The 16,002-nt window shown below is 44.3% G+C and overlaps 1 protein-coding gene across 1 annotated transcript in view; it reads right to left on the reverse strand.

Moving 5' to 3' along the window:
* Nucleotides 1-369: 369 nt before the first annotated feature.
* Nucleotides 370-16,002, reverse strand: part of GZF1 (GDNF inducible zinc finger protein 1) — a 36,519-nt gene continuing 20,886 nt past the window's right edge. The window contains exons 5-6 of the mRNA XM_040429760.1: nucleotides 10,687-10,844; nucleotides 370-2,688 (exon numbers count right to left, since the gene is read on the reverse strand). Coding sequence (XP_040285694.1) covers nucleotides 2,356-2,688; nucleotides 10,687-10,844 — 491 coding nt within the window. The 3' untranslated portion in view covers nucleotides 370-2,355. The remainder of the gene's footprint in view (nucleotides 2,689-10,686; nucleotides 10,845-16,002) is intronic.

Below are 16,002 nucleotides of genomic sequence, written 5' to 3' on the forward strand. Positions count from 1 at the left end.
AAGTCCAGCGGGAAGGTTGAATGCAGGCTCCTAAGAAATTGTGGGGGTCCCAATGAATGGACCTCCTTCGCCAATTTAACAATAATGCTCTTCACAGTTGGCCCTAAGAACATACAGTAATTCTTTACGTTTTAAGATATTATCTTTGACTATGTAATACTGAGACACTATAACATATTTACTGTGGGTTTTCAAGATGCCTTAATTTGATATACGGTAAGTAACAGATCTTAATCAATGTCTAAAATGCTATATTATATTCAGACTTTTTATAGGTTTATAAATGTTATTGTGGGGTCCATCCACAGGGAACCACATGGGGTCGTTGCACAGAACTTTGACCAACCATGCATGCAGCACTCTTCATAAAATGTATTGGAGGAACAGTCAAGCCCTTCAATATCAGAGGTCATTTTTAGAGCAGATATAGAAATAGCTGGGTACACTCAGCTCCAAATCTTCCCAAAACATTTATGGAAAGTGCACATCCTCCACACAATTTTAGCAGGGACACATATTGTGGTGCCCACGTGGTTACCGAAACCCTGCTCACATCCAGTGGCCAACAGCCATAAGATTTTGCAAATAAAACTGAGGTGCTGCCTGGCCAAATTGTGCACCCATTGCCCAGGGGATGTGAGAAGGGTTTCGGCAGCTCTGTTTGATGTTCAACCTTTATCTGGTCGCAGACAGGATTTTTGGCTAGGTGAAGAGAAGAATGCCACACTACTACAACACAGCCCAACATTGCCCATGACATTGCTTTTGGCACATGGTAAGCCTGGAGACACTTGTTGAGCTGGCGTTCAAATTCAGATATTGTAGAGGGAACATCCATCACTCATTTTCCATCTTTTGATCTTAAACAAGTGGGACTACCAGTTATGGACAATAGTTTATTTTCTATGGTATCAAATAGGCAGCCATCGCTGCAACATTTCCCCCTTTACTTGTTCTGCTCACCTATATATATATTGCGATCCCAATCTCATTCTTCTCATCACTTCCAATCGTTGTGGCATGACACGTTTCTCCACATCATCCCTTGCCTCCAAACATTGGTCAGTAGTCTCCTGGGTCCATCAGCATTTTGGCTAAGCATGAGTCTTCTTCAGCAACAGTTTCACTTCTTCCTCTGCAGGGTGGCCGAAGTGGCCAGAACTGGTAACTGAAGCACTGCTCCCATCGAAGTGAGTGGGAGCAGCACTGCAGTAGCCCGCTATATCCACTACACAATGGACGGCATCTTTTGGAACAGCTAGTCAGTGCGGATGCCGCTAATCTGATATTGATGGACTATCCTGAGGATAGGCCATCAATATAAAAATCCTGGAAAATCCCTTTAAAAATGCATTTTTTTTCAAAGGGAAAGTAATCACTGCTTTCTGAGTAACATGACCATCACTCTGTGTCATAAATAAAACATTATTCTGTGGATCAGTGTGATTTCAATGATACCAAATTTAGAGCGTTATGGCAATATAAAACACTTATTAAAATCATTTGCTTTTGTGTTGCCACATTCTGAGAGCCATTATTTTTTTTTTCTTTTTACAGCCCACAGGGCTTTATGAGTTTGTTTTTGGAGGATGAGTTGTCATTTATTTTCATATAATAGTTGGGTACTTAGAATTGTTTACATTATTTTTTTTTTAAATAAGAAAATATTTTGTAAAGGACAAACTTTTTTGTGTTTTTTTTAATAACACTTGTAAACTGCTTAAATACCATGATCAGCACTGACCCCCATATAAGTGGTTAGATGGCCAGGATCGAAGGATCTCGTGCACAGCTTCTACTGAATCACGGGATCCATGCTCTTCTGATGGACATTACATAAATGTCTAAACCTTTTACTGAATTGGGAAATCACAAAATTTATTGTCACCATCCTCCTCAGTGACCACAGGAAACTCTAGATTATAGGTTCTGTGGTACATGCACCCAAAGTAGTTCATCGCATACCTTGGGGGGGGGGGGGGGGGGGGGTGAAGCACATACATTGTCCTTATGTTGTGCTGTTAATGTGCAGAGTGTATGATCATAGCTTTGGGGGTACTTTCTATCAAATTAATTAAGTAAAGGGTACCTGGCTCACAACTTCCCCAGAACAATGCTTCATGATGTACCAAGCCCCAACAGCTTATTTTAAAGAAACAGACGCAGCACTGGCTGGAATGGAAATTCATTCTTGATTAATGAACTAAAAAAAAAAAAGTTTGCATACAAAAATAATTGAGTATTCCCTTGGTGCACCAAAAAGTTTATAGAATCTTACAAAATGAGGTAAAATAGTTAAGACGGCTTCTAGCCCTCATCACCACACCCCATTTACTTGCAGCAGTCGTGACTGGACTACTCCAAGTTGACCATTGCCTGAATGGATTCAGTCTGCGTGTGGAGGACAGTCAGGTGGCTAAGTGAGGTGGCTATGTACACCTCTTGAGGTATTATGGTGCAGTCTGTCTTGCAGCCTAGAATGGAGGTAGTGTTTTCCTGCAATAAATCCACAGTTCCTGGCACCACAGTCAAGTTCTGGTAGTGACCGTTCTCTGTGTAATTTAGCTTTTCTGCAGGTTTTGGGGACTCTTCGCCATCATCTTCGGTGACGTCTGATTTCTGTCCTTCTTCAGCTTTTGGATCTAGAACAACCAGGAATGATTTCCAAGGCGTATTTTTATCATGGATCTGTAACAAATATGTCAGAAACAGCTATAAGTGCTCATATACAGTTTCCCACTGTCTGCAATAGGGTTACAATCTGTGAGGACATGACATATGTTAAAGGGAATGTCACCAGTGACATCCCGATGTAACTAAAGACACTGTGAAATCGGTTTTCCTCACCTGATTACAATGTTGCCCTTGGTTTGGGGGCTACGGGTCCCCTACAGAGAAAAACTGAATTAGACTCACCGGTAATTCTTTTTCCATGAATCCACTATGACGGCATAGTATATGAGAGATTGACCCATGACCTCTGTAGGGGCAGGAAACAGAGAAATGTTAAATTGCCCCCCTCCTACCACAGTGTTTAAATTACTATAGTGCCCGTGAAGATATATATATTTTTTATATTATTTTTTTTGTATTTCTTCATACTAAAAGGTAATATAACATTTATTGGGTAGGAATTCTGTGCCGTCATGGTGGATTCATGGAAAAGAAATTAGCGGTAAGTCTAATTAAGTTTTTCCCATTTCACCCCCAAGACGGCATAGTATATGAGACCTAACAGATCATCAATTTTAGGGGGACCTTCCTACCAAAAGGATAATTCGGAAGATCCCGACAAGTCGAGTCTATAATGCTTAATAAATGTATGCACATTTGACCAGGTCGCGGCTTTGCATATCTGGTCCAAAGATGCACCCGCTTTTTCGGCATAGGTTGAAGAGACTGCCCTGGTGGAATGAGCCTTAATTTTTACCGGGCAAGCAAGATTTTGGACACGATAAAAATGACAGATCGTCTGTTTTATCCACCTGGCAATGGAGGCTTATGAGGCTGCTTTCACTTTATTTTTGCCCTAAACTGGACTAGAAGATTGTCAGCTCTTCTCAACTCCCTAGAGACTTCTATATATCATAACAGTTCGTCTAACATCTAGGGAATGGAAATTTTCCTTTTTGATATTTTTTTTTTTTCAGAATGAGGGAGGAACTATTTCCTGATTCCTATGGAATTCGGAAACTACCTTTGGCAAGAAACCCAGATCTGGTTTGAAAATAATGCGATCGTCCCTAATAGTTAAATACGGTTGTCTAATGGATAAGGCCTGAATTTCGCCTAATCTCCTAGCAGAGGTAATGGCTACAAGGAAAACGGTTTTGAGCGAGACAAATTTTCAAGCTTCAATCAGAGGTTCAAAAGGGCTAGATGTTAGGCCTTGTAGAACTATGTTTAAATCCCCAGATGGTACACGAGGTCTGATAAGGGACTTCAAACGAGTGGCTGCCTTGCAGAATCTTTTTATCCATCTATGCTCCGACAAATATGAGTCCAAAAATGTACGCTTAGGGCCGCAATCTTTACTTTTAGGGTCGATGGAAGACCCATGTCTAACCCCCGTTGAAGGATTCTAGGATTTCTTGTATATTTGGAGGAGACCGATTTGGATCTGTCTCTCCCAACCAGGTGCAGAATTTTCTCCAGATCTTTAAGTAAATTGCCGAAGTGACCCTTTTTCTACAGGCTTTGAGTGTGGAGATCACTTTGTCTGACTTGTTTTTTTAGGATTTCTGATCCAGGCTGATAGCCTGAAGAATTCCGGATGTGGATAAATCAATGGGCCTTGTGTTAGAATATCCTTTCTGTAGGGAAGGATCCAAGGGTCCTGGATCGACAACCTTTTGAGAACCGAGAACCAGATTCTCTTTGGCCACCATGGTGTTATCAAAATGAGATTTGGTCTTGTCCTGAATGATTTTCTGAACCACTTTTGGGATCAGCTGAAAAAGAGGGAACGCATAAGCCAAGTTCCAATCCTAGGTCTGGGAGAAGGAATCTATAGCCCAAGGGTTGTCCCTGGGATTTAGGGAGCATAATTTGCAGGTTTTTGCATTTGTTTTTGAAGCGAATAGATCTATCCTTGGAGAACCCCATCTTTTTCCTGAGAGGTTGAATGTTTCCTGATTCAGAGACCATTCTCCCTGGTCTAGAGTTTTCCTGCTCAGGAAGTCCGCCCTTTGGTTTTGGGAACCCTTTACGTGAACTGCAGAAATTGATTTTACGTTTCTTTCTCCCCAAGAGAATATTTTTTCCGACAGCCTCATCAGATCCTGTGATCTCGTTCCACCTTGTCATCTCAAATAAGATACAGCTGTTATGTTGTCAGACAGAATCTTTATATGATGACCCTCTAAGCATCCTGACACAGCTTTTAGCATTTTCCATACTGCTTTTAGCTCTCTATAGTTTGATGATTTTTCTGCAACTCTCTTTGGCCAAAGACCTTGAAAGAAGTTTCCTTCTATAGTGTGGCAAAAAAGTATTTAGTCAGCCACCAATTGTGCAAGTTCTCCCACTTAAAAAGATGAGAGAGGCCTGTAATTTTAATCATAGGTATACCTAAACTATGAGAGACATAATGAGAAAAAAAAAAAAAACTGAAGATCATATTGTCTGATTTTTAAAGATTTGCAAATTATTTTTTGCAAATTATGGTGGAAAATAAGTATTTGGTCAATAACAAAAGTTCATCTCAATACTTTGTTATATACACTTTGTTGGCAATGAGAGAGGTCAAACGTTTTCTGTAAGTCTTCACAAGGTTTTTACACACTGTTGCTGGTATTTTGGTCCATTCCTCCATGCATATCTCCTCTAGAGCAGTGATGTTTTGGGGCTGTCGCTGGGCAACACGGACTTTCAACTCCCTCCAAAGGTTTTCTATGGGGTTGAGATCTGGAGACTGGCTAGGCCACTCCAGGACCTTGAAATGCTTCTTATGAAGCCACTCCTTCGTTGCCCGGGCGGTGTGTTTGGGATCATTGTCATGCTGAAAGACCCAGCCACGTTTCATCTTCAATGCCCTTGCTGATGGAAGGAGGTTTTGACTCAAAATACATGGCCCCATTCATTCTTTCCTTTACACGGATCAGTCGTCCTGGTCCCTTTGCAGAAAAACATCCCCAAGGCATGATGTTTCCGCCCCCATGCTTCACAGTAGGTATGGTGTTCTTTGGATTCAACTCAGCATTCTTTCTCCTCCAAACACGACGAGTTGAGTTTTTACCAAAAAGTTATACGTTGGTTTCATCTGACCATATCACATTCTCCCAATCCTCTTTTGGATCATCCAAATGCTCTCTAGCAAACTTCAGACAGGCCCGGACATGTACTGGCTTAAGCAGGGGGACACGTCTGGCACTGCAGGATTTGAGTCCCTAGCGGCGTAGTGTGTTACTGATGATAGTCTTTGTTACTTTGTTCCAGCTCTCTGCAGGTCATTCACTAGGTCCCCCCGTGTGGTTCTGGGATTTTTGCTCACCGTTCTTGTGATCATTTTGACCCCACGGAGTGAGATATTGCGTGGAGCACCAGATCGAGGAAGATTATCAGTGGTCTTGTAGGTCTTCTATTTTCTAATAATTGCTCCCACAGTTGATTTATTCACACCAAGCTGCTTGCCTATTGCAGATTCAGTCTTCCCAGCCTGGTGCAGGTCTACACTTTTGTTTCCGGTGTCCTTCGACAGCTCTTTGGTCTTGGCCATAGTGGAGTTTGGAGTGTGACTGTTTGAGGTTGTGGACAGGTGTCTTTTATACTGATAAGTTCAAACTGGTGCCATTAATACAGGTAGCGAGTGGAGGACAGAGGAGCTACAGGTCTGTGAGAGCCAGAAATCTTGCTCGTTTGTACGTGACCAAATACTTATTTTACCGAGGAATTTACCAATAAATTCATTAGAAATCCTACAATGTGATTTCCTGTATTCTTTCCCCCCGTTCTGTCTCTCATAGTTGAAGTGTACCTATGATGAAAATTACAGGCCTCTCTCATATTTTTAAATGGGAGAACTTGCACAATTGGTGACTGACTAAATACTTTTTTGCCCCACTGTATGTATGCTCCCCAACCTGATTTGCTTGCATCTGTTTGAATTTGGATACATGGTATTTTCTGCCAGACCAAGACTTTGTCGAGATTTGAGGACCTTGTCCCACATGCGAGGGATGATTTTACCCACACCGGGATCCGGACCTTCCTGTCTAACGAAACCTGTCTTTTGTCCCAAACCTTCAATAGTCAGTTCTGGAAGGTTCTGAAGTGGAACTGTGCCCAAGGGACTGAGGATATGCACAACGTCAGAACTCCTAACAGCCTCATTACGTCTCTGATTGGGCAAAAGTTTTGTTTTTGGATTTTTTTTTATTTTCTGTCTCAGGCCCAATATCTTCTCTTCTGGGAGGAAAGAGGACTGACTGACTGAGTCTAGGAGGATACCCAAGAATTATATCCTTGTTTGGGGATGAACACAGGATTTTTATTTATATATAATCCAACCCTGATCTCCGCTTTGCATCTGTTCTTTTGAATTAGGAGGTCATCTAAATAAGGCATTATTATTAGACCTTGTTTCCTGAGGTGAGCTATCATCTCCACTATGATCTTGGTAAAGACCCTGGGGGCCGAGGAGATACCGAAAGGGAGACTTGTAAACTGGAAATGACAAATTTTCTCTTTTTGATCTTTTACTGTGAATCTCAGGAACTTTTGCCACTGCTCTTGAATTGGGACGTGATAATACGAGTCTTTTAAATCGATAGTGCACATCAGCGAATTCTTCCTTATTAACGGAATAGTGGATGAGAGAGACTCCATTTTGAACTTCCTGTACATAATATTTTTGTTTAGCCGTTTTAAATTGATTATAGTACGGAAGGATCCATCCGGTTTGGATACTAGAAAGAGGGTCGAGTAGAAACCCTCCTTTTCTTGAGCTGAGGGAACCGTAACATGTCTTGAACACTGTTCCAGAAGTTTTGAGACAGACTTTTTGACGAGGGGGAAGTGACTACATATCTGTTTGGGGGAAGAGGGTAAATTCTATTTTGTATCCCTTCTCTACAATGTTTTGTACCCAGGGATTTGATCTTCTTTCCTTCCACTGGTTTGTGAACTTTCTTAGTCTTCCCCCAATTTTGGCATCATTGTTTATCTTGACCACCCTTGGGGTAGCTCCACCTTCCTGTCTTTTCCTTTTCCCCTGTATGATCTTTCTTGTAGGGACGAAAAGGAAATTTTCTTCTTTAGGGTTTTTCCTCTGGAAACCCAATTTTCTTATCCGTCGCTTTCTCGAGAATCCTGTCAAGGACAGGACTGAAGACATATTCTCCCGAGAAAGCAATGGAGCACAATTTCATTTTTGAGTCTTTGTCACCTGACCATGACTTCATCCATAAGGCTCTCCTTGCTGTATTAGAGAGGGCTGCATCTTTAGCAGAGAATCTTACTGTTTCCACAGATGAGTCTGTCAGGAAAGCAGTGGCCGATTTTAGTAGGGGTAATGATTCTATAATATCCTCCCTTGGGGTTTTATTTTTTAGATGACCCTCCAGCTCATTTAACCACAAGTACATTGATCTTGCCACAGATGTGGCGGCTATGTCTGTTTTAACGCTATACATAGCTGCTTCCCAGGACTTGCGTAAAAGACCATCTGCCTTCCTCTCTATTGGATCTCTTAACTGGGAGGAGTCTTCAAATGGAAGGGAGGTCTTTTTGTTTACCTTTACTACCTGTACATCAATTTTAGGTGTTTTGTCAAATACTTGTGATTCAGAGGGATCAAATAAGAGGCGACTTTTGAACTCTCTTGATATACCTAGACATTTCTCTGGATCAGACCATTCGTCTAGGATCATTTCCTTGATATTTTCATTTATTGGGAGTACCTTAGAGCGTTTGGTTCTTAACCCGCCAAACATTTCCTCTTGAATAGAGTGAGGTTTTTGGATATCCTCAATGCCCATAGTGGTTCTCAGCGCCTTCAAGAGATCCCCCATTTGTTCAGTTGAAAAAATATATATTTTCGCATCCTCAACAATTTCTCCTTTTTGTCTTTTAGGGGGAATAGGACCCAGGCTTGTTTCTTTTAGTGAAGTCAGGGAAGATTTAACCTCGTCACGTATAATGGTTCTTAATTCTTCCATCATAGACGGTTGTTCCTCTCTCACAACACATGCAATGCAGTCTTTGCATAGCTTCTTAGAATAATTCTCAGGTAGTTTGTTAAAACAAGAAATGCATTTGAGATTTTTTTTTTTTACGTTTCCTTTGAGCCTCCTTAGAGACCTATCATAAGAGAGGAACAAGTATTAACCCCCTAATTGAGGTGGAATATATACCATAAAAGAGCCCCTAATGTCCCCCAAAGTTTTAATACATGCTGCAGAGAATAATACTTTTCCCCTTGAGGGGACTTACAATTACTGGCGCTGGAGCATCAACCTCTCTAGGCAACTCAGGAGCCGACATCATCAGACCTCAGATCAGGCTCACCGTGGCTTCCATGCTGGCTTTATACCAGATATCCAGTAATCACACTTCCGGAAACGCTGCACCTCCCAAAAAACGGAATCCCCTCTCCTTTCTCTTGCCAGCCCCTCCCTCGGACCAATGATTGATAGAGCTGAGCAAGATTATGTGGCACATTTATTAAGACTAGCGTTTTAGACATTGGTCTTAATTAGTGTTAAGCGAACTTCTGTTTTAAGTTCGGCGTCCGGTTAGCGGAGAATCCCGATATGGATTCCGAATTCCGTTGTGGTCCGTGGTAGCGGAATCAATAATGGCCGATTATTGATTCCGCTACCACGGACCACAACGGAATTTGGAATCCATATCGGGATTCTCCGCTAACCGGAAGCCGAACTTTAGACGCCGAACTTAAAACAGAAGTTCGCTCAACACTAGTCTTAATAAAGCCCTATAGCTGGCAGAGGATCCACCGAAGTTATGAAGAGGTGCCGGCCTCTCCATAACTTTGGTGCACCAAGCGCCAGTTCTAAATGTCAGACAGCTTTCGAGAAAATGATGAATGAGACAGGCCTGCAGAGCCGTCCCCTTCCCCGCCCATGCCACACCCACAATTTTAGGCATATTTCAGAATAGTAAATGACCCCCTGGCTCTGTGAACCAGAGGTCCAAGGGTGGGACTGGCAAGAGAGGAACGGGGCTTCAGTGCAATGATAAGAGGAAAGATAACTCCCTCGCTGCACTAAAAAAAATGTAATTTCTTTGCAGAATTGCAGATCTACAAACCATGGGCAGTGTTACAATCAGGTGAGGAAAACCAATTTCACAATGCCTGTAGTTGCATAGGGATGCCACTGGTGACAAACTCCCTTTAAATCCTGTTTATCTGGTAAGGAAGGTTATCCCCATTCACTCAAATCAGTCTGGGCGGCATTACCAGACAAGAGTGGTGCTGTTTATTTGGGGTAAAGGGAAGGAGGTTGCAAAGACTTTTCCCTAATTCCAGAGAACTGCCTGAAGGACTTGGTCAACTTGGTTTAAAGTGAATGTCCAATTTACAATTAAAAGCAGATCAGGTATCAGATCAGAGGCCAGGCTCCTCTCATGAATACAACGCCATATTCCTTGAAAACTCCTATTAGCCAAAAGGCCCAATATCTGTTTTGCTAGCAGACCTGTCTCCATACTATGCAGTGCTTGTGTGGGACAGATGTGATTTTATATATTTAGTTTACAATGTACATTATAAAAAAAAGGTCTATTATTCTGTGATAACGAGCTTACTGCACACAGATGCATTTCTGAGTTTAATGGAAGCTGTACAAATCTGTACACAATAAGCTCCCCCTAGTGGTGGCTGAAGGTAGCCAGAAAGCTTAAAGTGAATCTGTCCCCATTTTGTGTGGCCCTGTTTAAGGAAAACCTAGCATGAGGACAGATCCACTGTATCTTTAGCCGAAAAGGCTTAAAAAAATATATATATATATATATATGTGACATTTGGCTAGTAGTGGCCTACAAAGAATATAGCAATAGGATTCTGTTGTATTCTTGCGGGGGCCGCTCTCCCACCACATGTATACTCAGCAGCGGGGAGAGCACGCCTCTCCAGAATAAAGCGGATTCCTGACTATGACCCTGCTTTGTAAGGCTATATTGTTTAGGTGGTCCATGCTGCTGGACAGAAGAACAAAGAGGTCTTACTGAGGTGTGTCTGCGGAGAGTGGATTTGTCAGTAAAGGTCCTCTGACATGCGATGCACATGAAAGGCTTCTCTCCCGTGTGGATCCGGTTGTGCCTCTGTAGTGCGTTCAGCTGAGTAAACTGCTTTCCACACTGTTTACAACAATATGGACGTTCCCCTAAAAGAAGAATGTTAGATTACACGGCATGAACCAAAATGGTACCTTCCAGCAAACAGTATCCTATCCCATGTCTCCCTTAAAGGGGTTGTCTCACTTCAGCAAATGGCATTTATCATGTAGAGAAAGTTAATACAAGGCACATACTAATGTACTGCGATTGTCCATATTGTCTCCTTCACTGGCTTGATTCATTTTTCCATCATATTATACACTGTTTGGATCCAGGGGATCGAGGATTGTGTTCCGCAAGCCTCGGATCCGCAAAATACAGATACTGGCCGTGTGTGTGCCACAACTTCTTTGTAGAAATGCCTATTCTTGTTCACAAAATGGACAAGAATAGGACATGTACTATAATCTGCGGCGTGGACAGACGCGGACAGCACCAGATTAGGGTTGTTTCGATACCAAAATTTTGATTTAGCTTCCATACCATAAAAAAGTATTGCAATACTTGATACCATTCGATACCACGCGAAAAAAAAATAAAACACCAAAAGAAAGGCCCATATTAGAACTTTTGGGGGGACAAGGTGACTAAAAAAAAAATGGCGAAACGCACATTTTTTTTTTTCTGTTACGGCACTCACCGCATAGGACATTTTTAAAATATTTTAATAGTTTGGACTTTTCAGACGTGGCGATATGTAATATGTTTATTTATCTATTGTTTATATATTTTATATGTAAAATTGGGAAAGGGGGTGATTTATACTTAATATTTAGATTTTTTTTTTTACTTTTTTTTTTTTAATAACTATTTTCCCCCTTAGGGGATAGAACCTGGGATCTTTTAATCCTTTTTCCTATTCACACTGATAGAACTCTATTACGGTGAATAGGACTTCACACTCTCCCTGCTGCCCTGTGCTTTGTGCACACAGCAGCAGGGAGATTACCACGGCAGCCAGGGCTTCAGTAGCGTCCTGGCTGCCATGGTAACCGATCGCAGCCCCAGGATTACACTGCTGGGCCTCCGATCCGGACTGCCACTGCCACCAATGAGGGGGAGGGGAGGGGACCCTGTGGCCACCAATGATTTTAATACTGGGGAGGAGAGGGGGAGGGCGCACTGTGCCACCAATGATTTTAATACTGAGGGGGAGGGCGCACTGCGCCACCAATGATAATATAATTAACATTTAATACAGGAGGCGGTGCAGCACCTGAGGGGTTAACTGCCGCTGATCGCAGCTCCCGGGATTTGTATTAAACATTCACTTTCATTGGTGGCGCAGTGCGCCCGCCCCTCTCTCCTCACTGGTAGCAGCGGCACAGGGGAGAGGGAGAGACTGCTTCCTTCTCCCCTGTGCTGCTGAGGAGAACACAGAGCACGTGAGAGCAGCGCGCTCCTTGTTCTCTGATACTAGACTGCGCAATAGTGAAGCCTAGTATCGAAAAAAGGCAAATCCTGGTATCGAGGTCGATACCAGGGAAAAGTATCGATTGGGTATCGAAGATTTGATACCCGAAACAACCCTAACACAGATGACATCTGTATATTAGCAGTCCCATAGAAATGAGTCGGTCCACATATGATCCGCATAAAACGAGGATCAGAAACGGCTCGAAAATATGGTCGTGTGCATGAGGCCTTAACCCCTTAAGGACATAGGACGTACCGGTACGCCCTATTTCCCGAGTCCTTAAGGACACAGGACGTACCGGTACGTCCTGACTTAAAATCGGCATTCCGGCGCCGCGGGGGTTAATCGGAACGGGATGCCGGCTGAAATCATTCAGCCGGCATCCCGTAACAATGCAGGGGGGGGTCATTTGACCCCCCCGTATCGACGATCGCAGAAAACCGCAGGTCAATTCAGACCTGCGGTTTTCTGCGTTTCCGGTCCATTCGGGTGTCCTGTGACCCGATGAACCGGAAAAAGACTGCGATCGGTGGCGTAATTATACACCACCTATCGCAGTCCGAGGATTTGGAGAGGCGGTGCTGGCCCTGGTGCTGAACGCCGCTGTCCAGGGTGCTGATTGGAGCAGGGGAGAGAGGCGCGAGATTCAAACTTCCTGCGCTCCTCTCTCCCCTCCTCTTCCTGTCCAGCACCCTGACCGTGCAGCACCGTTCGGCACCAGCTCCTGCGTCCCCCTAATCGCCATCCATCACCCTCCTGCACCCATCGCCACCCAGGTAGGTTAGGGTCAGTGAGGGAGAGGCATCGTTAGGCAGGGAAAGAAGGGAAAAGTTAGAAAAAAAAAAAAGTTCTTTTATTTCAAAACTTTTTTTGATCCATCAGACCCCAGACCCCCCCCTGCCACTTGTGCCCCCCCACCAGCCCCGCACCCCCCCCACCCCCACCAGCCCCCCCTTCCCCCACCAGCCCCCCCTTCCCCCACCAGCCCCCCCACCCCCCCTTCCCCTCACCACCACTTTTTTTTTTTTCTGCGTGCGCTGACTGGCCGGCACTTTTTAGCGTCCGTCCACTGTTAGCGCATCGCCCACCCCACCACCGCACCACCCCACCGACCGCTGATCAGCGTTGTACCGCTGATCAGCAAATTTGAACTTTTTTTTTCCTAACACTTGCCCTTTCTTTTTTTGCCTTTTTTAGTACGTGAACACCCGTTGCCCCCACACACACGCACATATAATAAAGGTTTCCACACACGCACACATACACGCACACACACCCATGGCCCGCCGGATGTTCTCGGCCGAGGAGGCATACGCCCAGATTGCCTCCGACTCTGAGAGCCCCAGTGAGGATGAGGATGACCCCACGTTCCTTTTGTCATCCGCATCCTCCTCATCATCATCGGATGATGATGAGCCACCGAGGCGGCGGAGACGCCGCCAGGCGGAGCCAGGGGCCCCACATGCTAGGGATCCTGTGGCCCACCCTAGTACGAGCCGCCCTGGGGTTCGTACTGGTTTCCCGGCCCACCAAATAAGTCCACCGGAGCCCCCTGCCGATGAACTTAGTTGGTGTCCCCCAGTGGACTTTGAGCCTGAGATTCCGGATTTTGCTGGCAATCCTGGAATCCAGATTCCCACAGTGGGGTTTACTGAAATTGACTATTTTAGTTTTTTTTTCAGTAAGATACGGCCGGTCATCGATCACTTTGGGGCCAAATTCATGGAGGCCTACGTACCTGGAAGGGAGGTCGCGGTTGATGAGTCTCTCGTTGCGTTCAAGGGGAGACTCAGTTTCCGCCAATACATTCCCACAAAGCGGGCGAGGTATGGCGTGAAGCTATACAAAATTTGTGAGAGTACCTCAGGGTACACTTACAAATTTCGTGTGTACGAGGGGCGAGATTCCCGGATTCAACCCCCAGAATGTCCCCCCACTCTGGGTGTTACCGGGAAACTCGTGTGGGACCTTATGTACCCACTGCTGGATAACGGTTACCACTTGTACGTGGACAACTTTTATACCAGTATCCCCTTGTTCAGGTCCCTTGCCGCCAGATCCACGTTCGCTTGTGGGACCGTGCGGAAAAATCAACGCGGCCTCCCTGCCTACCCCCTCCAGGTACCTATCCCCAGGGGTGAGACCTGTGCCCTTACCAGTGGAAACCTGTTGCTGGTCAGGTATAAGGACAAGAGGGATGTCCTTATGCTGTCCACAATCCACAGTAACAGCACCACCCCAGTCCCTGTGCGAGGTACCGCGGCAACGGTCCTCAAGCCCGATTGTATCGTCGACTACAATCGGTATATGGGAGGAGTTGATCTCTCTGATCAAGTCCTCAAGCCATATAACGCCATGCGCAAAACCCGGGCATGGTACAAAAAAGTTGCGGTCTACTTGGTGCAGGTTGCCATGTACAACTCTTTTGTACTATCCCGAAGCGCTGGCAGCACAGGGACATTCCTCCAATTCTATGAGGCAGTCCTCAAGGCCCTGATCTTTTCGGACCGGGAAAGAGCAGGCCGGAGTACCTCGGGAATTGGAGGCGCCCGGATCGTCCCTGGCCAACACTTTCCAGGTGTGGTCCCCCATACTGGAAAGAAGGGACGAACCCAAAAAAAGTGCAGAGTGTGTCACAAGAGGGGGATACGGAAGGACACCACCACTCAGTGTGACACGTGCCCCGATCATCCGGGCCTCTGCATTATCGATTGCTTCAGGGAGTATCACACTTCCATGGAGTACTAAATTTTTATAATCCCCAACAGTCCACTAGAGAACATAAAAAACTATGGCTCTCAGACTTTGGAGACACGGAAACATTTTTTTTTTCCCAAAAAAATATTAGTTTTAGTGCAGGCATCCTCAAACTGCGGCCCTCCAGATGTTGTAAAACTATAACTCCCAGCATGCCCAGATAACCTACAGCCATCAGCAGGGCATGGTGGGAATTGTAGTTTTACAACATCTGGAGGGCCGCAGTTTTTAGGATGCCTGCTTAGTGTCTCCAAAGTCTGAGAGCCATACATATTGGGCATCGTCGCGTGCGTAAAAGTCGTCGCTATAAAAATAACTTTTGCCCAAACGCCTCGGATGAACGGTGTTAAAAATATAAAATAAAAACGGTGCCAAAACACCCATTTTTGGGCAAAATTTCCATTTGAATCCTTTTTGCCGGTAATAAAGCTAGGGTTAACAGCCAAACAAAACTCAATATTTATGGCCCTGATTCTGTAGTTTGCAGAAACACCCCATATGTGGTCGTAAATGGCTATATAGCCGCACGGCAGGGCATAGAACGAAGGGAACTCCATATGGTTTCTGGAAGGCAGATTTTGATGGACAGTTTTTTTTTTGACACCATGTCCCATTAGAAGCCCCCCCTGATGTAGCCTAGACTAGAAACTCCAAAAAAGTGACCCCATCTAAGAAACTACACCCCTCAAGGTATTCAAAAGTTACTTTACAAACTACGTTAACCCTTTAGGTGTTCCACAAAACTAAATAGCGAATGTAGAAACAATTTTAGAATTTAATTTTTTTGTTACATTGCCTCAAAAAGAGTAATATAGAGCAACCAAAAATCTAATTTACCCCTAAAATAGTCCCAAAACAACAACCACCTTATCCCGTAGTTTCCTAGATGGGGTCACTTTTATGGAGTTTCTACTCTAGGGGTGCATCAGGGGGCTTGAAAGGGTACATGGTGTCAATAAACCAGTCCAGCAAAATCTGCCTTCCAAAAACCATATGACATTCCCCTTCTTCTATGTCCTGCCGTTTAGCCA

This window comes from Bufo bufo, chromosome 4 (genome assembly GCF_905171765.1).
Source record: "Bufo bufo chromosome 4, aBufBuf1.1, whole genome shotgun sequence".
Lineage (NCBI taxonomy): Eukaryota > Metazoa > Chordata > Amphibia > Anura > Bufonidae > Bufo > Bufo bufo.